General features: G+C 28.5%; 1 protein-coding gene across 1 annotated transcript; it reads right to left on the bottom strand.

Annotated features, from left to right (window-relative positions):
- Positions 1 to 12,231: 12,231 nt before the first annotated feature.
- LOC112594040 (homeobox protein engrailed-like ceh-16) lies at positions 12,232 to 23,617 on the bottom strand. The gene is given in 4 exon segments (XM_025338642.1): positions 12,232 to 12,454; positions 12,941 to 13,116; positions 22,582 to 22,597; positions 22,599 to 23,617. Coding segments are annotated over 4 exon segments (828 nt in total). The 5' UTR covers positions 23,064 to 23,617; the 3' UTR covers positions 12,232 to 12,283.
- Between the last annotated feature and the right edge of the window lie 790 nt (positions 23,618 to 24,407).

Raw genomic sequence — 24,407 nt, 5'->3', positions numbered from 1 at the left:
AATTTAACACTAACATAAAACTGCTATACAAACTGACAGTTTAATTAATGTCGAGGTAGATAAACTTATAATTAAATACGTGCATATTTAAAACAGGGACGTAACAAAAACTATGAATTCTACACCACAAATGACACTGAAACATAAAGTATGAATTCATAACTTTATTTCAATTTTTAATATGAAAATATTTAGTAGCAATATATATAAGTTTTGTTTTCAAACAATATTTTGTTTTTTCACAGTATTACCTATTGTTAAATTTAAATATTGTAAATTTATCTATAAGCCCTTTTCACCTTAAATAAATGTTATAATGTAAATGTATACATTATCTAATAAAAATATAAATTTGATGTTACTTCGGATTTTGTTTGTATAAAAAGTAATGTTCAAATTTATAAAGTTTACAATATTATTTTAAATATTTTGTATTTGAATGATACAAATTGTAGGTAATACGGCTCTTTAGGTAGTCTATTTAGTTACACTCCTATACTACTTTAATGATGAAAACAATTATGATCAAAAGGTTAATTTCTTGATTTTTATTAGGTAGTATAGTTTATTAAAATATATTAAAGTACGGTATAATAATGAATAAGTATAAGTAAGGTGACATTAAAAATGCGTTTTTAAATATTTTTATTTTTTTTTTATAAAAAAAATTGAATATGATTTGAAATAATTTGTAAATAAATAATTATTAATTAGTTCTTAATCTTATTAGTTGAATATTTAGAAGACTAAGTTTAACTCTTTCTTAAAAAAAAAAAAACTGTTAGTATAAAAGCCGCACCGCATAGAACATTATTCGAAGTATAAGAGTCGTAATGATAATATAATTCTACTAAAATTTACACACATGACAGTATAATAAATAAAATACTTCTTAATTTTTTACCACCAATATACCTCACTGTTAATCAGATATTCAGAAGTATGAAGTTTTCTTTATCTACTTCGACAATGTATTGCATATAATATGTATATAGTATAATATGTGTAAATGACCTCCTAAATAACGAAATGCCAACATCAATACTGTTCCGGGAAAGTGTTTTATTAGTATTTATCGCTTTCCTCGAATAAATAAATAAACAAATAAATAAATAAAAGCATTGAATCGGATCATTTGGCCATTTTCCAAATTCGCTGTAAGCGAAAGAAAATTAATACAATATGGAAATATATATACACAAACACCAACCGGTGACCGTCTTCTTTATACGTCATGTAATCGGAACTGCAGAGACCCGGACGTACTCGTACAAATATTTATAGGTACACACTGTCATCCAAACATTTTTGGGATTTTTTTTTCATTTTATCGATTACGGTCGTGAATAGATACGATACGGTCGGTCGGTAAATATCGTCAGTAGGACATTTAAACGAGCGCACTTTCACGAGGAGTGGCGGTATTGGAGTGGTGTAGCAGCATGGGTTAACGGTGGTAGTGCGGTGATGGAAAAAAAGGACCACCGCATGAGGACAGAATGTGCAGCGGTGGCCGGTTTCGGGCGGCGGTAACGGGAAAGAACGATACGTATAGAGGACACGATATTATTAGCTACAATAATACACATCCACGGGGATCGGGGTGAGGACGGTACGGGTATGTGGTGGATGGGGAGGGTGGGGGCCCGCAAGAAGGAAATCCAATAAACCCCTCGGTCGCCAAGCCCCGCGCTAACTCGATGCCACACAGTAGTGTGCGCGATCTCCGCGGATGATGTAATAAAAACCAGGAATGCCTTTTAAAACGGGCCTTTAGCGTAAAAGGGATGACGATTTTGGTTTGCTCGGCTATAGATATACAGTTGCAGTGTATATATACTTACTATATATAATAAATATATATATATATATATTATATATATATTGTACGTAAATGCGCGCGCTTATACTGCAGGAATCCCGATGGTACAGCCGCCGCTCATCCGATGCCCGTCCGCCCATAGACTGAAGAGACAACTCACCCCCTCTATTCCTCTCCTAAAAACCACCCCACGGTGTAGACTCTTCCAGTCGTGTATTTGTTAACTTGACAAATTTAATTAGCCCGACGTCCTCGCGCACGCGGAAGCTCGTTTTCAGTCTCGTTTTTGCTGCGATAAAATCTCCCGTGTAATTAAAACACTTAACCCGTTCTCCGGGACGTCGCGCAGATTTTTAAAACTCAGCCAACCGTACATGTTATACAATATAAGTTTATATAATACAACGCGTTCCCTATTGTATTCCGATTTACCGTGGCCGAAACATTTTGGACATTGTTGACACTTAAAGTCGGTCGTAAGCTATTGTAACGTTATATAATTTGTATATAAATGTACCAGATCTTCACCGGTGCTGTTCGCAGTTAATGTTTGTTGATAAATAATTATTCGATTATTCACCAAACTTTTGTCGGATAAGAAATGCAGTACCACTATGCTATTTAAATAATACGTATATTAAATCGACGTGATTCATTTTTATTTTGTATTTAAAGAGGGAAATGATTTAAATTTAATAAACATACCTGTATTTTATATTTTTTAATGCTTTTTTTTATATTTGTATTTATTGATCAGGACACGGGTTTCTAGACGAAAAATTCAGTGAAATCAGTAAAATTCTTATAACAAAGTTACTTCCCAAAATCAAAAAAAAAAAAAAAAAATTATAAAAAACTATTGAATTGAAGAAAGAAAAATAAATTGTAAAATTATGAAACGACTATTTACATAAATGTTGATTATTCTACTGTTACGTTTAGAAAATAACTATCCTAAATATTTTAAAATTTTAATCAAAAATAATTTAATTTAGTTTAATTGAAATCTATCTTATATAATATAGTACACACATAAAATATTTTTAAAAGTAATAATCATTTTAGACTTAGTAAATAACTGTATAGTTTTTAAAAAGTAAAAACAAAATATAAATTATAAATGAACATTCTTAATACGCCTAATCTACTTTTTTAACGCTACCCATCTTAAATCCATTAAAATGCGTGATTTTAGAGAATTCATACTTATACTGATAATTTAAACGTGTTATGCATCATTGCATCAATAGTCAAATGGTTTTAGACAATACACTTAGTATTTCGTTATAATTCATTTATAGAATATAAATAGTTGACTGAACCTCGGGAGACATTTAATTTTCAAATTATGAAAAGAAATGTCGATTCCTAGTATTAAGAAATACTATAATAGTTTTAAATAATTACTCTATAAATTTCTCTATTGCTTTCGGGATTTTGTATAAAAATTGATTTAGAAATAGTATTTAAACTGAATACAATATAAATTAAATATATTTAGTTGCGTATAGTTTCACAAAAGTAAAGCTTTATAAATTGTGCGAAGAATTTATACACTATACTCAGATATTATGTATAATAAAGCATTTATAATAGCTCTAAAGTATATTCATTATTCATAAATGTTTTAATCATAACATGACTAATTAATCATATTATGCACTTTTAACAAATAATACAAAAAAAATTCTTAAAATTTACAGGAAACATTTTTTTAGTAAAATAACATATTTTTGCTAAGTACAAAATCAATGTAATTGAAAATAACAAATAAAACGTTACATGATAAACTAAAAACCATTTCATACTATTAAAAGATAGGATTTCTTTACCTAAGCAATAAAATATTTTTCTTACCTACTTTAAACTTAATTACATATATCAATAATTTGTATTGAATATAAATTAAAAATAATTGGTAATAGAATTTAAGGCCTTGGGTTGACACTCTCGGGAATTCCCGGGAACATTCCTTACCAGGGATGTGATCGTTCCAATATTGTATAATTTAACTGTTATTATTAACTGAGTGGTATTTTGCATTTTCATATTTAATTTTTATGACAGGCAGTAACTACAGTCTACATCACCACAAAAAAGCTATTATTGTGTGGTAAACCGCTATTACCATTTACCACTATGATAAGTGTCATATTTATGTTATAATTTAACAGTGTTATCAATAATTAACTACAAAATTTTAATTTCTGATCATTTTCGTGGATTCCCACACTATAATTTATATTCCCGGAAATTGGCCAATAATTTTAAGACTTTTAAGTACATCTATTAAATTAATTTAATATTTTATATTATAAAGTTAATGAAAAACTATGTTATTTTAATATTAAAAATAAAAAATAGTCGTAATCGTTTATAACTAAGGTCTAAACCATCCCCTAACAGTTACTAAGTTTATTTATTCTCAAAATAATAATATTCATAAATTGCATTTTTAAATACTTTATTGGTATTAAAGGAAATTAAATTAAACTTCTAAAGAAATTATTTTCTTTAAGAAAATAAAATTCTTGGAATGCCTTTGAATATAATAGGTATATGATATATATGTTAGTAAATTACATATTATCATCGATATGATTATTCTATACTAACATAATAAATTAAATATGATGGTGTGTAAGAAAGTTATCAATACTCAAAAAAAGAAAAACATGAGATAGAAAATATATAAATACTTTTATTTGACTAAGAAATATAGACAAGAAATTTTGTAATTATATACCTACTTAATAGTTAATAGGTTGACGTCTAAACATATACGTATTTGAAAATACCAGGATATACGAATAACAACAACATTAACCACACTTTGATGCTAGTTCGGAAATATTTTTATTATAGATATTATAATACACACATTAAACAAGTTATAAAATGTACCGTTCACGCCTATTTAGTGTAAATCTTGTTGGGTTATTTTAATCGAGAAAGAAAAAAATCGACAAAACATGAATATTTTCTTATACTTTGTTGTTATAATGCATTATATAGGAGGTACATATTTAATATTTATCATAAACTATATGTATAAGTGTTGTATAACAGTATAAGTGTATTAATACAACTACTGGATTTTTAGTGACTATAGAATATTATAATTTTACTATTTTTCGATCAAAATATATTATAATATTCTAACTTAAGAATAATTTTTTTCAAAAAAATTAATTTTGAATTTAAGATGTTTTGCATACCTATTAATTGATTATATATTAGCATGTGTAAAAAGTTTAATATTTTATTATATAATTTAATTTTAATTTTAACTCTTTTTTATCATGTAATAAATAATAATATACATTATACACCAATGTTTGTTTTGGCATGCTGTATAAAACAAAATTAAGTTATTAAAATGTAATAATAATATATTTATAAATTATTGTATCATATAATACGTGTTTGTTTCGGTTTATTTAATATTAATTGACCTTATAAATCAATCTCTAGTGCAGTCAATCTATAATAGCCAAAAATGTTCTTATTTTTATCCAATATTTTGAAATCAAGTAGTATTAAATCTGAAATGTAATTTAAAGTAATTATATAGTTATTTATAGTAATTATATGTTTATTATTATTATTAGAACAGTTTTTTTTTTCAATAACATCAAAAAATAATAATTATTGTTTGAAATTTATTGACGTTTTTGTAGATAATTTATTATTTTATTCATTGTACATTTTTTTTCAAAGTCAAATCTCAATCGTAAAACAGAAATTTCAGCATTTTTTTCATCTATTATAAATAAGCTATCTGTAAATCTCAGATGTGCTGCATCATAAATATATTTATTATTCGAACTTGAAAAATAAAAAAAAATTTCATTTAACTCTTATAAAAATCTAATGTAAATTAGTGACAACCATACTTATATAAGTTATAATATACACACCTTGTTTGAATTATACATAATGTTTCACCAAGCATACTCATCCCCTTTTTCATAATACAGTTATTTACAATCTAATTTTTGGAAGCTTTAAATACACTTAAAACCTGTATTTTAAAATACATGAGTGTTTTTTCACTAGATACTTAAGAAATGTCCTGTGGCGATGCAAACAAGAATGACAATGTCTCTTTTCGCTGTAAATTTTTTAGACATTTAGCAATCATTTACTGAACATTTTAACGTGCAAAGTCAATATTCAAACAGTCAGTTTTTGAATTATTCGACTTGAGATAAATGGTATTGGATTTTGAACACATAGGAGCTATAGTGATTTGAACATTTTAATGGTTAATGTTTGTATAGTGCCCTCTTTAAGAATATTAGGTATACTTAAAACATTTGAAAACATTTGAAAATATGATCTAAAAGAGTGTTTAAAAATTCTAAAAATCGACTTTTGAGTAAAATTGTGATATTAAATGAAAAAATGGGGTTGAGCATGTTTGCTGAATAATACTGTATATTAATTATAATCGTGGTTTGAATTTGATAGGGTTTATGTTGCGGGCCGTTACGGGTATATTATTCAGAGAACATATACTACATAAAATTACATTGTCGGCGTCGTCGTCGTCGTCGTCGTCGTCGTATACATAGCGACGAGGCAAAAACGCAAAATACAGTGCATGCGCCATGCATGTATAATATATAATATACGTAGCGAACGCAGACATACACACACGTCTTAACTTGAAAGATTATAGACTTTTAAGGATGCGGTACGGAGCGTTTTTCATTTTTCTACTCCCAGCCCCCGACCGGCGGACGACCCCGCGCAGAAATCCTCTGCCTCCGTTTTCGCCCGACCCCGTCTGAAATCACTGGCGGTGGCTTGCGCGCGCGCGCGCGCTACCGTGCGTTCCGGCATCAGCGGAATATAACGACAGCGGTCGCCGTGAAATATGGCGGCTAAAAGCTGCGGTTGGGTGTTCGGCGGCAGTGATTTAATAACATAAACGATGTAATAATGGCGGCTGTATAACGGTCGCGGGGTTAGAGGTTTCGGAGGGGTATAATAGTTTTCCCGCCATCACCCTCCCCACTCGACACTTCGCGTCGTATGCGCGTGTATCCAGCACGTGTACGGCGCATATTATTATTATACACTGCGTGCGATACGGTTTTATAATATTATGTGTATATATTTGTGTGTAATATGTGCGTTTCATGTAGATTATGAACAACGTACAGGGTGGTTCTTTTGACGCATTTATTTTTCAATTACGTACCGTTGTTTGCAAGCGTTGGACGTACATTCGTCGAGGTTTAGACCATTCAACGTGAAAATCATTAAATCGATAGCTTTTTTTTAATCGACGCAAATGGTGGACACGGACCACTGCTGCAGTATATAGTGTTGTCGGCTAGTTATATACCTATATTCAGTTAAGAATTTCATTAACCGCCTGGGACAAATCACCGAGATCGGTGGTTAATAATTTTCAAAGTTTAAACGCGCAAAGTAGGTAGTCTACCGTACTGTCGATGGGATATTCTACTCCCCGCACATAAAAACTTTATAAATTCTTATTGAATATACCAGTCGTTCTAAAATCAATATTGTTTTAAAGAACGAATCTTGTAAAGAAAATCATATTATACTTCACAGTATAATATTTAAATGAAATTAAAGCTATCGTTTAAAAACTCTTCAAGGAATATAAAATGTTTAAACTATATTATGTATAAATTTGTATATGGGTGAATATTATGAATATTGGAGAAAATATTTAAATTACTAAAATAAATCTAAAATCGGATTAACCTAATCGTTCGATTCGCATCAAAATAACCATCCTGTATCTACGTGAAAAATCTATGTAACATTGTATAATATACCTGTATATTCATATATATATATATAAATATTTGAAGAGTCGTATTTCTCCGAGAATAAAAAAAAGTATATAAAAAAACTCGTTCGTGGAAAAATAGTAAAAAAAGTCCCCTCTTCAGATGAGAACGTGTAGAAAGACGAGAAAAAAGTAAAAACCGAGGTCTTTTCCCGCAGACGACCACTTAAACGACGAAACGTCTTCTTTATGCGAACGTTATACGGAGAAAATTGCCTCTTTTCACCCCGTCGCGCACACTTAGTTTTGCACGCCTTCCAGACATGACTTTTATACACCTAAATATAAACAATATATAAATATAAATGATAAAATTCAAAATTGCCTTTTATTGCGACTCATAGGTAAGATTACATTTAGACAAACGACAACCATGGTTTCCGGTGAAATGATTAAAGTTTAACGAATAATAAAATAATAATATATACCTTACACAGTATATATTATATTATATAATATACGCGATTACAGGTACACTACGGCAATACTTTTCTCTTTGATCCCGAGGGTAAACACTTGTGAAATTTTTTATTGCGTTATAAACATTCATATTGTTTTGTAACCATAAAATAATATTGAATTCAGTACATAGTAACCGCATACTGTAGGGTTTTCATTTATTTTGTCACCGGCACGACTACTGTACTGTGAATTGTACTGGGTAAGTAATAAGCATAATATTTAACATACATGGGCTTATTTATTTATATATCATATCTACACGCTTATCAAATATTATTCGACTATAAAGTTGTAAAATACGACCGTTTCATATGTGTTCAAAATAAGATGATGTAGGTAATAATAAAATATTTTGTAAAATTAAATTCGATTTTAATTTCATGAAATTTTAAACAGCATATGTAGATTTATTATTGTAGTTCTTCAACATTTCGTTACTGTATACTATAACAATTATTTTTTCATAAAAAATTGTTACTGAATACGTTAATACGCACAATTGGGTGCGTAATCAACGTGCGAAATTTTCATTTTTCTTAACATACTTATTATTCCGTTATATTTTTAACTACTATTAATTCAATATGGAATAACAATTTAATCAAAAAAAAGCAAGTTCCACTTTAAATTTAAAATAATGTAAAAATATATGTAGATAGTGTAGATGAAAGGTCTTGGACGTCAACAACACTTCTCTTTTTAACATAATATGTAATACTGTGATATGGATAGTATGTAAATGATGGAAATTCTATTTTTTTACATTTTAAATCGCAAGAAAATCTACGTTTCAGAACAACGATTATAAAATGTTAATGTTTAGTTTATTTTTGCTTGACAATATCAAAAATAACTTTTTCACATGAAACAATAATTCATTTTATTATTTCAAAATGAGTCGTTGTTATTATCTATGAAAGAATAATCAATAGTTTTTAAATTTAACTTATAATTATATAGTATTACCATTAACTTAAAATTTTTCAAAAAAGCTTCTAGTAAATAAGTCTTATTATGTTATTTAAGCCGTTGCCCAAGTGTGTCCGGTTATCTATGTATAACGCACTTTTTTAATAGCCCAAGTGCGTCCGTGATAAAATTGATGGTAATTTTGGTATATTCCGAAAGTGTCCATAATATTTTTCTTAATAATACGTATACTTAAATGAAATCAATAATATTATATCATGTTAGTTTGGATTTACACTATAATCCATATGCTATACGTAGGTATCTACTACTCGTAAATAATATTATCTTTTTAAAAATATTTAAAAAAAAATTAACATAGAAACAACAATTTTGATTCAAACTCCTAATTATATACCTACGTATGTATTTAAAATTCAAGTCGGATAATGAGAAAAAAGTGAGTATAAAACTAACCAAATTTAACAAATTTCTATATTCAGTTATGTGAACATTTTAGAATTGAAATTTGAAAAATTACTCAAAAATAAATAAAAAGTATAAAATATAAATATTAAATTATGAATATTTTAAAATATTAAAACGCTCGCCCAACATTTTAAAACTAGTTGTAGGTTAAATTAATCAAATAAATAAATGATAAGCATTTATTTTTGGGGTGTAAGTCTTCTCGTAGTGCTCTGAGTTATCTAAATAAACTGGAACACACCCAGTAACTCGCCTTACTTTACAAATGTAACGTTTTACACTACTGAAATAACTTCTAATAAATGTTAAATCATTCAGCAAAACATTACGATATACAAATACCTGCAGTTTGTTATTTATAATAATATTTATCTAATATTGAAAACAATGATAAGTCTATATTTTAAGGACCGTAGATAAAGTAACATCGTAAGATATTATGTAGGTATATAATATGTACAATGTACATTGTACATTAATACCTATATTTTTTTGAAAAATTCAAAAATAATAGGATAATATCAAAAATATCATTTAATTATAAATTATAATATATGTATATTATATATATTGTATACACTTCCCAATCGCTTTATACTTAGCAGTGGCAACCAAACTTACTGCTGCTTTGATTCATAATATACTACTTAATATACTATATCTTATAAAGGTACTCTATCTATATTTAAGTATAATAATAAAATAACCAAAATCTCCCTAGATGGATAATTCATTTTAGATAATTAATGATAATAATCTATCAACAACTTTATATTCTGTGAACAATTTCTAGTACATAACAATTTCAATAAACAAATAACTAAAACTGAAATATCATTATTATAAATTTTTCTATAGTACTAAAATTAAATAATAAAATTGAAACGTCAACGAAAAATATTGAATAAATCTCAAAAATGTAAAATTTTTAATTAGATTCATTTAAATCTAATCTAAATTTAAAACCATTATAATAATACTTACTATTATCTTGCGTTAAGTTGAGTAAGCACACTGAACTTACTGGTATATATGCGTACACATTTTATCTGTAAATTGTACAATGATCGGGAGATATAAAAAATATAAAAGTTATTTTAATTATAATACTGATAAGGTAACTATCTTGTTGCCGATTACTATTTTATTAATTTATAACTAACAAAAAAATAAAAATTTAGCTTGCATCGTTTTCGGCTCAAAAAATGTTCCACCGAGTATAAATGTATAAAATATTATATTAGTTAGAAATACATTTTTAATATAATATTCAGTAAGTAGATATCGTTTTTAAACACAAGTTTATTTTGTTTTGTTTTATTTTTGGAAGCTATTTTAAACAAAATTCTTGTACTACCAGTGGTTTTTAAACATTCCTTAAAGTTCTTTTTTAACTTTTTTTTTTTTTTGGTTTTCCATTCTTACCTTTTTTTGTTTACACTTTTGTGTAATCTTTATTAGTATTTCCGTTCTTGTATATAACATTAAAATACTTAAACAGCTGAACACACAACAATTTACTTGCAAATAAATACATATAAAATAATTTTACATTTCTTTAAAACTTTGAACTTAAGTATTTCTAAGTAATTTTACCCAATTAGTAATAAATATTATTCAGCTGTTTAAATTTTAAATATTAATTATTTATAAGTTTATGAGTACCTACTCGAATTGAATGGTCGTGAAATGTCACCTACATGAAATTAAATTATATATTTCTATCAAAAATATGTGTGAACTTACATATAATTATGGTATTTTCATCGTAAATTATTTGTTTTAATCCCTTCACTACTTATATACATACAAACATGTAATACATTATATTTAAGGTAATGATTTGCTTACCAAACTATCATCAAAATTTTAATAAAGAAAGGTAAAGTAATTTTTCAAAAAACTAAAAAAAATGTATTACAATTAATGTTTATATTTAAATTGTATTATTGATTTTCAATAACGCAAATAAAAATAAAAATTTCATACAACTTTTTTTTTTAATAATATTTATTAAACACGTTTTATTATTTATTTACAACATTATAGAATATATATTATATATATTTACATTTCATCAACATAGGTAATATTTAATCAATAATAATAATGGAACATCTAACCTATATAATATATTCTAAAATTCTAATTTATTAACAATCTTGCAGTATATTAAACACACCAGCATAGGCGCAAATAGTAGGGGGCTAGGGAGGATAATCCCCCCAAATTCTGTATAGTCCCCCCCCAAATATTAATGACTATCGTCTGTCAGTCAATATTGTTATATATTATAATTTTAAGATTTTTGGGATGGATTTTGACTTCAGCCCTTCTCCCCCCCCCCAAAACTTCAAACATTATTTGCACCTATGCACACCAGCTTAAGTGTATATAGACTTTCATCAATTTATAAAGGTTCATTCTATTATCAAAATTCCATTCGATCTTTATTGGTTTAAGTTTTAAAGCAATTTTGATGATTCTCCATAATTTTGTACAATACTATAGTTATTCAAGCATATTAATATGAATGTCTTGTAAAACGACAAATAACGGGAAAAATTCTCTCTAAAAAAAAAAATTTCCATTTTTAATTTACCCGATTTTATAGCAATACAGTCGTTTTTTGTGAAAAATTAAATTTTATAATATTATAATAATTTTCATGTATTTCTTAAAAAATGACGATGGATGGATTTGCTACATTTTAATATCAAACACACGAGTTATGAGAAACTACCTACATATTATTTTCCTTAAAAGTTTTATGAGTAATATGAACAATTATTCGTTTCTGTTTCCGAATCCTCGTCTTCTTCACACTCCTGAACCATTCCCTGTGTACTCCGTTGGTGTATATTAGCCAACCTCTGTTGTTGTATTTCCAGGTGTTGTTTCCGCCATTTTATTCTACGATTTTGAAACCAAACTTTAACCTAAATCAAATAGAATTTTATTATATTATTTGTTTTAAAAAATAATAAATTTACCAAAATATATGTCCAAAATTGGCATTTTATGAAAACATTTTAAAGTATATGACATTATGACCAATAATACGTAGAAAACAGTTTATTTTTGATTACAAGTAAATATTTTATCTTTAAAAAGTTCCTATAATGTTGTGTAAAGTTTTCAAAATACTAAAAGCTCATCCGAATATCACCCTATCATATTATATATATGTCGGATTTATCTTAAAACATCTATAATTATTTATGAATTTTAATATTTATACCTACATGTATTTCAATGGATATTTGCATAGTGTGTATGTATAATAGAACATTAATTCTTAAAACTCTTACTACAATTAAAATAAAGTAGAACGAGTAATCCCAAATTTTAACAATATACTACATTAATACCTTAAATGATATCAACGTTGGATATTTAGTCAATACTTTTAGTTTCATACTCACTTGTGCTTCTGTCAGCTGTAAAGTGTGAGCCAAGTATAGTCTTTCAGGACCCACCATGTATTGTTGACGTTCGAATTCCATCTCTAACCTTTCTAATTGTTCCGGAGTGAATATTGTTCGTACTCTTTTAGATTTACCAGAACAACCGTGTTTTTTACTGGAACCTTCAATTTTGTCTGAAAAAAAAAAATTAAAATCAATATTTTAATCAAACCCATATCTATATGACTCTATATATATGTAATGTGTATAAATATTTTTCAAAACTACGATTCACAACTTTAATAAAATACAACTCTTTAAGTCCAAAGAAAAATCTCAATAGGAATATATAATTTTAATTTATTTATTTGACGTTAAATAGTTATGTTTAAGATCAGTTTCTTTGAAATATTATCAAAGTTAATTTTACAATAGTAACGAAGAACTGTTCTAACGTCATAAAACAAGATTTGAAAAGTAAATAAGTGTTTTTGAAACAATCATTTGAAGTATCACAGAAATATATATTCATAATCGGAAATCATAATTTATTAGGTATATTGATATTAGTGTATGCTAATTTGCATGAACCATAAAATAAATTCTGATTGAAATAATTACATTACACATTTTAACCAATAAATTATATATTATAAATGGTGCAAGTGATTATATTTAAAATTATAATATTCAAATCACTTGGATAACTTTTAGTCTATATACTTTAGAGGTATTTATAGAGTAAAGGTTCAGTTAAAATATTAATTAATTAATTTTGTATCGAGAAAATTAATTAATTATGTACATCCCTAATCACATAGTTTTAATTAATGAAAATAATTTAAGTCATGCGTAGAGGATGTTAATTACATATTGCTGTTATGTACACTAGCTCTATAATTTAAATTTTTAGACAGCGTATTAACTTTATGTGCTTGTATTATGGCAAAACGATCGTTGTATAATATTATGTTAAATTTATATTGGTAATTAAAATATATAAACGTATGTTTTGAGAAATTGAGCATGCAATTTCAAAATAGAAATAAATAAACTAAAAACAAGACGAAACCGTTACTTTTAGTATTACAAGTAGATTACGAACTGAAAATAAATACATTTGAAAGTATAATACAATAATTGTATTTCATTATGAATCGAGCGCCTGTTATACAATAGCAATATTACGGTTATCAATCGTGTTCAATTATTTATATCTATATCATAGACATACATAATTCACGGCACGTGGATTTTATTTTGCGAACATTTCGTGTTCAACTTATAACATTGATCATTATTATTATTACAATGGGCTCCCACCCTCTCGGTGTAATTATACAACTATTATTGTAATCTATAACAATCGAATTAGCATGACGGCAATCCACTGACGCTCGTAACATTCAATAAATTTGCTCTTCAACGTCGAATCACTGAAGCATTAATAACATACATATGTATCATAATAATTAGAACAATAATTTGTCCTGCCAAACCCATACTGGACTCGGTCACAAATAAATAAATTCACACTTGCTGAATGAAAAAAAAAAAAAAAAAATTAAAAACCGCAACTATTTATATCCATACATATATGTATAATATGCATAATAACCGGTCCTCCTCTGGTGATTTATGGTTGATAGGGAATGTATTAAAAAATATGTAATACGCATATACACATATGAAAAAATTGCAAAGGGCACTGAGTGAACCCTTTGACAAAAAAAAAAAAAAAAGGGTGAGCAAACTATCCGTGGAATTATTGTTGTTAAGCTGCAGGGAGCGTACGCGGCTTTATACATATATAACATTATACTTTTGTCTAAATAAAAACGATGCACCCTCTGAGAAACCAATACAAAACGCATCGTAATTAATATATATATGTAAGCTTTATGGGTCATATTTTTTTTTTTTAAACTTGCCACTCGTTCAACCAACTGGAAACATAATTGTCGGTCGATTTAAAGTCATCGTTATCCGCTACCCCATATGCACTGCCACAACGCAATATTATGATATTTTAAGCACCCACACCACTCGGGAAATATTCGCGACGATAAAACGATTTCCCGATCCCGTTGTGATCAATTCTTCGCGGATTTTCACGCACCGAAAGCTACCGAAAATCACTGCGTTTCGTAAAATTATAATTATCGTGTGCTCATACGCATCCATATGTATATTATGTACGCAGGTATATTTATGATTTATTATTCGCGGTCGTAAGCATTTTGCGGCGCGATGCTCGCGAGAACTGAAGATCACTACGACCGCGCGCGGTTCTTTCGGGAAATCCATCACGGAAAATTATTATTGTTACGACCCTGCCGTGTATATTACACGCTAAGGACGTAGGTACCTACTATACCTATATTTCATAGGACCCTCTCGACCGTCGTGCGCCACTGCGCCATGTGGCTCAGCAAGGAGGTTTTCGGCGAGGACTCGGGGGCACGTAGGATATTATATTATAATATTATTGTATACGAAATTATTACGACATCATTATAATAACCCGGGACACCGAGGCAGCTCCATTATTGTTGTCGTTGTTGTTGTCGTCGTCGTTGTTGCCGCCGCTCTGTTTGTGTATATATACTGTGCAATGTGTATATATACACGCGGGACGTCAAGAGTAATTAACAACTTTGCTGCCCCGATGCCCACCAACAGCACTCGACGCCCCCCCCCCCCCCGCCAACGACCGCTCGTATACCCCGTTTGACTTTGTCCTTTAAGTTTACGACCGCATAATAATAATATGAGATACGACTAAACTCGTGCGTGGAGGACGACGTACAATGGACCGGCGACGGGCCGTGGCAGGGTGATGAGGTAAAAACAAGATCAGCAGCTGTGTGCGTGTGCGTTTATGCGGTGACGCAGATTCCTGGCATATTCTTTGCACTCGACACGTCGAAAAGTTGCTTACATATAATTATTTTAATAACACGTGTGACAAACTTTTACGCGCTTAAAATTTACACACATGATGTTATTATGTATTAATAATATACATTATATATATATATATATATATTTACAAATTTGCATTGTGTAATGATGGGATTATCCATCAAAACCGTATGAAAATGCACATCAAAGATATAATATAGCGACTTCTAACATACGCTTCGTAATTATTTAATGATGATGATATAATATTGCGTGTATTGTGATAGTTTTCACAAAAGGATTAAATCGTTGTGTACATCATCAAACCGTAAAAATACACTGTATCACACATAATTACATAATAATCAGTAAATAATTCTAGTAGTGCCTATACAGGACACGATATAACCTACGCGTATTTAATACGTATTAGAAATATTAGTTTGAAAAATCTCACTATAAGGATGCACACTCTATGCATAATATTATAATACTAGATACCTACTACGTGTATTATGTCGTATAAGTGTGATATCGAAAAAATGATATGAACTTTTGTGTCGAACCAAATGATAGGATTTCATATGTAATTAATTGAATATTCGCATGAACACGCGTGGCTTATAACCGATTAAGCACCTAAATAAAATGTATTATAAGTATACCGTGATACTTAAATGGCTTTCTTTAGTTAATTAAGTGTTAAAATTTAATATTTCAATATTTTTATAAAAATATGTAGTCGTTTTACTAGTCAGATAATATACCACGTCATTACACGACTTACTCATTTTTAGGATTGTGTACAATAAAATCGTTTTAAACAAAAATTTTCATAAATATTGCAGACACTAAGGATACAATATTAAATAAATCACCCTCCAAAATTTGACAAACAGGTGCCTTTGTCAACAACTAACAAGGATAGTTTTTCAACAAGGGCGTGTATCCCTTTCCCTCATACTCGATTCGCTATGCTCGTCTGGCTTTTGTTGTCCCCGACTTTATCAACTATAATTGATTATACAACTTTAATTGATTATAATAACAAATTTTAAACCGCAAAAATAAATCATATTAATTAAAACATAAAAAATTAATCAACATAAAGTTAAAAAGTAATTTGTACTTTAAATATATTATTTAAAAATGTATCTAATAATTTTATTAATGTAAATAATAAACAGAGATATTCGATTAAAATATTTATAAAATTATCATTTCGTATAATAATTTAATTACATCATTAAAATAAATTTATTCAACACAATTCAAATATCATTTAATGTATTATACATAATACTATATTTATTAGTAATTCGTTTAATTTGTGAATGAGTAACAACTAACATGATATAAAAACCCGTACCGGGTAAAACTAATTTTTTTATTCACAGAGAATAATAGTTATTTTTTTACATGATCTTTAAATTAAAATAATTTTTAAACTTTTATAATTAATTTAAAACATTTTAAATGTATGTTTTATTTTATTAAAAGTAGCTTATTTAATTAAATTTATAAAAATATTGTTTTTAAATTTAATAAATAATAGTTATAGAAATATAATTTATAGACTATGATATGTCCTCTGAATATAATAATATTATTTCTATATGCTCGAATATATCTATACAGAAAATCATGTTCTTTAATGTTAATAAATAATAATGTATATGTATAATGATGTACCATGAATTAAGATGATTATGGGTAAGTTGTCATTCTGTAACCGAGTAGTTAATGGTATTTGGTCGAGAGGAATTTGTGAACATTTTGTGGTGTCCTTTGGAATGGAGATGCGGTATTTTAAGTCATCATTCCAGATTTACCCATTTGAAGAGTTTAACACCATAGAATTAATATTATAGCGTCATTGAGTTTTGGAGGAATGTAAGCCATTAAACTTCAAATACCCAATATAATTATAGAAGTAAACCATGAAATTTGAATTGAGAAATTATTACCTACTACAGTGATCGGAATGTCGTATGGTGTACACGGATATTTTAATAAACTAATTAATGATAATTAATTGACATGCATATTTTAATAATCAAGATTTTAGTATACAAAATGCATGAGCATTTAATCAAACTAAATTACACTGTATTATAAGAAGTGAAGGTATTTGACAACAATTGAGAAAACAATATCAAAGTAACGTGTTCATTTTGGCATAGTATAGATAGCTATGATACCTATCTACCTACTTTATAGGGCAAAGCCGTTTAATGGAGAACTGAATACCGTAAATAGTGTGAGTATGTTAGTAAAATGTTTTCTCATAACTTCCAAAATTTATAATAGCGTTATATCAAAGGTTAAAATATTTAGATTTAGGTTAACATAATTAGTATCAAATAAAACCATGAGTTGTAATAATTAAATACATGGATGTTTAATAAATTCTTACGTAAATAACTACTATAACACTGTATATTTTATAAACATCAATAATTTAGTTTAAAAAAAAATACTTTTAATACTTCCTATAAAGGGATACCTATGATTTATTAACATATTAAGTTATTTTATTATTTAATATGTTAAATACAAATAATTTTACTTAAAAATTATATGCATTGCAGTATTTTTCATCAAAATTGTCTTGTAACTTTAATCTTGACTAAATAAATAATACACTTAATTATGACAGCCTTTTTTGTTATAATAACTAAGAGCAAACTGTTATCCTTTTATATTATTTAAATCCTATTAACTTTATTTTAAATCTACATTGTAAATTTAATATTATAATGAATGTCAAATATTTTTTTTAACTTATATAGTTATACAATACAAAAAATATACACATAATATATTATTCAACAAGATATTTGTTATTATTAACAGAATTTATATCCCCCACCACTCAATTTGAGTCATTTTATCCACTGCAATTCAAAAAATCATTGTTTAAATAAATCCTGTTCATTATATATTAGCTAATAAACAAATAATTATTAATTAGCCTCTTAAGAAAAAAATTTCTAAATTGTTTAATTTAAAATTTTCAATTAATCCATGTAGGTATTAGTGTTCTAATATCAAAATGTTAAAAATTACAAATCTGTATACCTAAATTTATATGATTTCATAACAGGAGAAACTTTAAAATTAAAAAAGATAATCCCAGTGTAAATAGCTTATTATAAATCGTTTAAAATAATAGTTGTTTTTTGTTATCAATTTAATTTAAATTTATAGACTTATCCTTTCTCTTTGTTATTATAGTTTAATGGAGTAAATAATAAAAAGAAACTAAATGACGGGTGGGTTTTAAGTAGGTAGACCAACATAATGCTATAAAAAATATAGTACACGCCTAGAACGAAATATGATTACCATGTTTAAAAACATTTTGAAGTAGGTATATTTATTATATTATTAAAAACTACAGATGAATGATTTAAAATTAATTATTTAATATATAATACTATATCTATGTTAAAAATATAATGTAAAATTTCAAATAATTTACAACTTTTATGTCATAAATATGAATATTCTAAATAATGGTATTATCACATATTAATTATGTTTTCTTTAGTTTCAATACATTTTGTATAGTGAAATAAAGAATATTAAAATATATTATAACCAACCCAACGACAAAGGAAGTACTTATTTCTTTGTTTATTTATGTTTATTTTTATTTGTTGTAAATTTAAATAATAATATATGATATAATTATTTATTTATAACAATCAAGAAAAACCCCAATTTAGCCTTAAAATCCTTAAATACAATAATGTTTGAAAAGAATCATACATTTTATATTTTTATGTTCTTTATCAATTATGACATGTAATATTAATGTGATCAGGAAAGAGTTAATAGTCAAAATAACATTAATTTATTTTGAGTTTTAATAAAAGTCGATTTCACAAGTTTCAAATTATATTATTATTTTATTTTATACAATTATTATAATATAAATTCAGCGTGCATTTATAATTTACATAGATTTCAATCTATACATGTAAAAACATTAAAAATTTGTTATAACATTTTAGTGTAAAAATGTATATTTATATTGAAACGAAGGAATATCTTTGAAAATATTTCAAATAATAATGTTTAAGTATTAACCTATACATATTATATTATATTAAATACGTATATTAGTTAGAAATAGTCTTAAGAGTGTTTAATGTTCTCGTTTGTTAAAATTACGAATAGTTTCGTACTATGGTGAATCTATTCTATATAATTTGTATACTATGAAAAACTTCACTCAACGTTGTGTTGCTATTAAAATTTATTATAACTGACTACTGTACAAATTTTATCGATGTTAAACGATATTTTTATGTAAATTATGCAGATATTATAGTTTTTTATAATTTATTAAACAATGTCAGCTGATTTTAGTTGGAATATTATGATAATAACAAATATCTACATAAATATAAAAGAGCTAATGTACATTCGTTGAAATATATATTAAAAATTATTAAAATAAAAATGTCGTATAGAAATTTAATTGTTTTTATGTTACCTATTCGTTCGAGTAAAATATAATCAATCTTAATATAATTATATGTATGTACCTACTTATAATTATATATTTATATAGTATAGATATAAAAAAAATTACTCACTTGAAATAAATAGTATTGGAGCAGTTAATAGTTAACTTAATTGTATTAAATAAAATATAGGTATCAATAAACTATATATATATACCGATAAAGCCATAGTTTACCCGTATTATAGGTATAATTATTTCAACAATAATTAACGAGTTTACTGAAAAAACATAGACAATTTTTATTTAATAAATTGCGTTATTAATTACTGTTTATGAATAAATAAAGTATAATATAAATTATGTATTATATTGTACTGTGTAGTAACAGTTTTCCATTCATTGTCATTGTTAATTAATTATCTCAGCGTTTATAAATAATTAAAAAAAAAATCATTTTTATAACTACAAATAACCAACCATCGCGTGTATCATAATGATCATTTATAAAGTATATAGCATAATCATAAAATAAGCAAAATGTTATTTTTAAAATCTAAATATTATAATAATTAATATTAAATTATTATAATTTAAAGCAAACTATATTGCTTTAATGCCTATAACACAACACAAATAACTATAAATTTTGCAACCATGACGAAGTGTAAAAATACCTTTTTAACGCGTACTTATTTCAATTTTAATAATAATAATAAAAATATTGTATATTTTAATAAAATTTGATGAAAAATAATACGAAAAAGGAATCCTCCACCACACTTATGTATCTATTTTATAACATAAAAAAATAGTATTATTTATATTTACGTCGAGATTCACAATAATATTTCATTACCTAGTTTATAATTTATAACATTTTTATGTATGAAATAATTTTATTATTTATAAATAATATCGAATACACCAAACGCACATTATACACGTTTTATGTTCATAAATAGAAATGGATCAATAAAAGCATTTAGTGTTGAATCGATAAGATCAAAGGACACTAAATTTTAACTGATTCAGTAGCGCGTAATTATGTTATTCGCAAGATATGTTGCCATGTCGGTATCGTATTATAACGTTTATTTGTTATTTTTTTTTTTTTTCATTAATGATACTTCATATTAATTATAAAATATTGTTATTACCATAGAACGTGTACCTATCTGTTGAACGAATATTCATTCTACTCTTACAAGAGTCTAAACATGATTTAGGTTTTGCCTACTTAATACAATCATTCTTGTACAAAACAACTCATCGAATATTTTAGAATAATCATTATAAAATTATAGTACTATTGTTGCTTTGTATAACTGTAGTGTCGGTTATATAAATATATAAAATATAATTGACATTAACATTTGGATATTTGTTTAGGGTGAATCCACACAAAGACAACAAAATTAAAACAAAATAGTTTTTGAGTTATTAAATACAATTAAGATAGTTCCTTCTGCGATGGAAAATATAAGTTATCGTAAATTTTATGCATCATTCTATGCGCATAGAACTGGTAGTGGTATATGTATATAATATGTATATGTAATGCGTATTTTTATAATACTGAGGTCTAAGGATCAGAAGTTATAGGAGCTAAAATATACAAAATACGCAAAAAACACTAAAATTAAAACTAATTATTATTAACTAACGATGCTATATTGTTAGTTATTATCACTATATTTAAAATTTCTTAAAAACATTAAAAACTTAAATAAAAGAACTAGTTCCAGATTAGCGATGTTAATAATAATTATTAAACAGAAAAAATATTATCGGTATCTAAATAATATTAATAAAAGTATAAATTCAGTATTTGTGAAGATGTATATCAAAATACGTAAATCATATAATCAAAGTATTGATTTTATTTTAGAAAACATACCATAATGCATTAAAATACCCACTTTCTTTTTTAATTTGACGAAATATAAATATATAATGCGTGTTTTTGGCTTTTAGTTTTCAAGCTGGTCGTATAATGAATATTTTGCTCGGTCTGCTAATATAAATCGAGATCATATTATATTGTATAGAAAACATGTGCCTATACTCCTACAACTTTCGAGCCCTACTAATAACACAATATATATACATATAGTTATAGTTTAGTAACTATATATACACAGACATAAGTGCGTAGACCATAATATATAATATAATCATAATTAAAGTCAACCCAATACGTAATTCGCCACAAAACAATTACAGTGTGGTCTCGACCATGTGATATATTATATAATAACTGTATAATATTCGGTATTACCTTCGCGGAGTTTTTTTTCCGTGAGCCGCCGCCGCCGCCGAACCGGTGGAAAAGTCGAGCGCGGTGACCGGGCCCGCGTTCGACGGGTCCATGGCGGTCACGGAGGCAGACTGGCCCACGGCGCCAGCTTGAAGCCCGAGTATCGCGTCGATGGTGAACGGCTTGGACGGTCTGGGCGACGAGGAGCTCAGCCCGTCCGACTCGGCGCTGTCCCGGCTGGCCGTCCTCACGCCGCCCGCGTAACTCTGGAAAACTCCAGCGGCCGTGGCGGCGACGGCTGCTGCCGCGGCGGCGGACGATCCGTTTCCGGGCGCGCGGTGCAGCTGCAGTTGTCTGTTGGTGTGGTGCTGTTGGTGTTGCTGATGGTGGTTGTGGTGGTGATGGTGGTGGTTGTGGTACCGGTGTTGCTGTTGGTGCAGCTCGAGCAACTGCGACAGAGCGGTGTTGTACTCCTGGAACAGCGGGTTCTGCAACATCATCATAGTATACCCCTGTCCGAGGTAGGCCTATATGTACCGTGTACGGTGTGTTATTGGATAAATCGAGTTCCGGTACACCGTCGACGCGCCGCGGCCAACGGTATAGCTGCCAAGTTATAATATCACGGACGGACGGGGGGGGGGGGGGGGGGGGGGGCGAAAAACCGTTTTCCGAGCGAAGTTTTCCAAACGGGTTGCAGTAACGCACGCGAAACGATTGATGCGGTGTGTGTTTACACCACCGTAAGATAATGCGACGACGGCTTTATGATATCTTCATCGTTCTACACACACACACACACACACACACACACACAAACACAAAAAACACACGCAAAACGAGCGTAGCGGATCGCGATTACCGGAACGACGTCCTGACGGTATAATAATAATAATATGATAATAATATCATGCGATAGGTACAGTGTGTTGTGGTATCGCGCCGTCAGAACATTATGATAATAATAATAATAATAATAATATTAAATTGCGGAGACGTGTGTGCATCGGGATCCGCCGTCGTCAACCGGACGTGTTGCGCGCGATCGACTGGTCGACACGACGACGTTGTCCTGCGGAAGAAGGCTCTGCCGCGGGTCCTGTATAGTTCGCCGAACGGGCGTGTACGCGGCGGACTGCCCGCGGGCCACGCCCCCCGATCCGCCGCCAGGCCCGCGCCATTGGGTGAGTGACGGCGGCACGTCGCCTCTCTCGTCCTTCGCTCCCTGCGTTTCCGCTCCGGGGTGGTTGGCGAGACGGAAGCGGCGAGTGCGGGGAGGACTGGCTTTCTGGCGGCCGAACCCTTCGCCGCCCCCGCCCCCCCCTTGCACGCCGTCCGACTATCACTATATACTTACCCACAGAATACACATGCGCGTTTCGCATATCGCCGCGATATACATTATGATATTATTATTATCTGAGTATTAAGCAGCCACGATTTATAAATATATATGTATATGTATATATATATATACACGCAACGATAGCGAAGTCTTCGTCGTCTCTGCCGGCGGTCTTTGGCACGTGTATATTAACTATATATATGTAGATGTACACGATAATAATATACGACGTACTTTAATGACGAACCGCGGAACGTAGCTATGTAAACATAATATAATGTATCATGCTTTTAATGATTGTATGCGGTGTACATAATTTTATTACCTAACCTACTAATATATAGGTATATATATATATACATATATTTAATAATATTAGAAATAATACAATATTATCTTATATATTATCCTATACTTCAGTAGCCGTTTTGAAGTGACTTCGAGTGGGGAGGGAGTGAATTGAGTACCACGGAACAAGAAAAACTGTTTTTTAACCGTTTTT

The sequence above is a fragment of the Melanaphis sacchari genome, unplaced genomic scaffold (assembly GCF_002803265.2).
Source record: "Melanaphis sacchari strain LSU unplaced genomic scaffold, SCAv2.0 Contig21_pilon_pilon, whole genome shotgun sequence".
Lineage (NCBI taxonomy): Eukaryota > Metazoa > Arthropoda > Insecta > Hemiptera > Aphididae > Melanaphis > Melanaphis sacchari.
The sequence above is the reverse complement of the archived record's forward strand: the minus strand, read 5'-3'. Positions and strand labels throughout refer to the sequence as shown.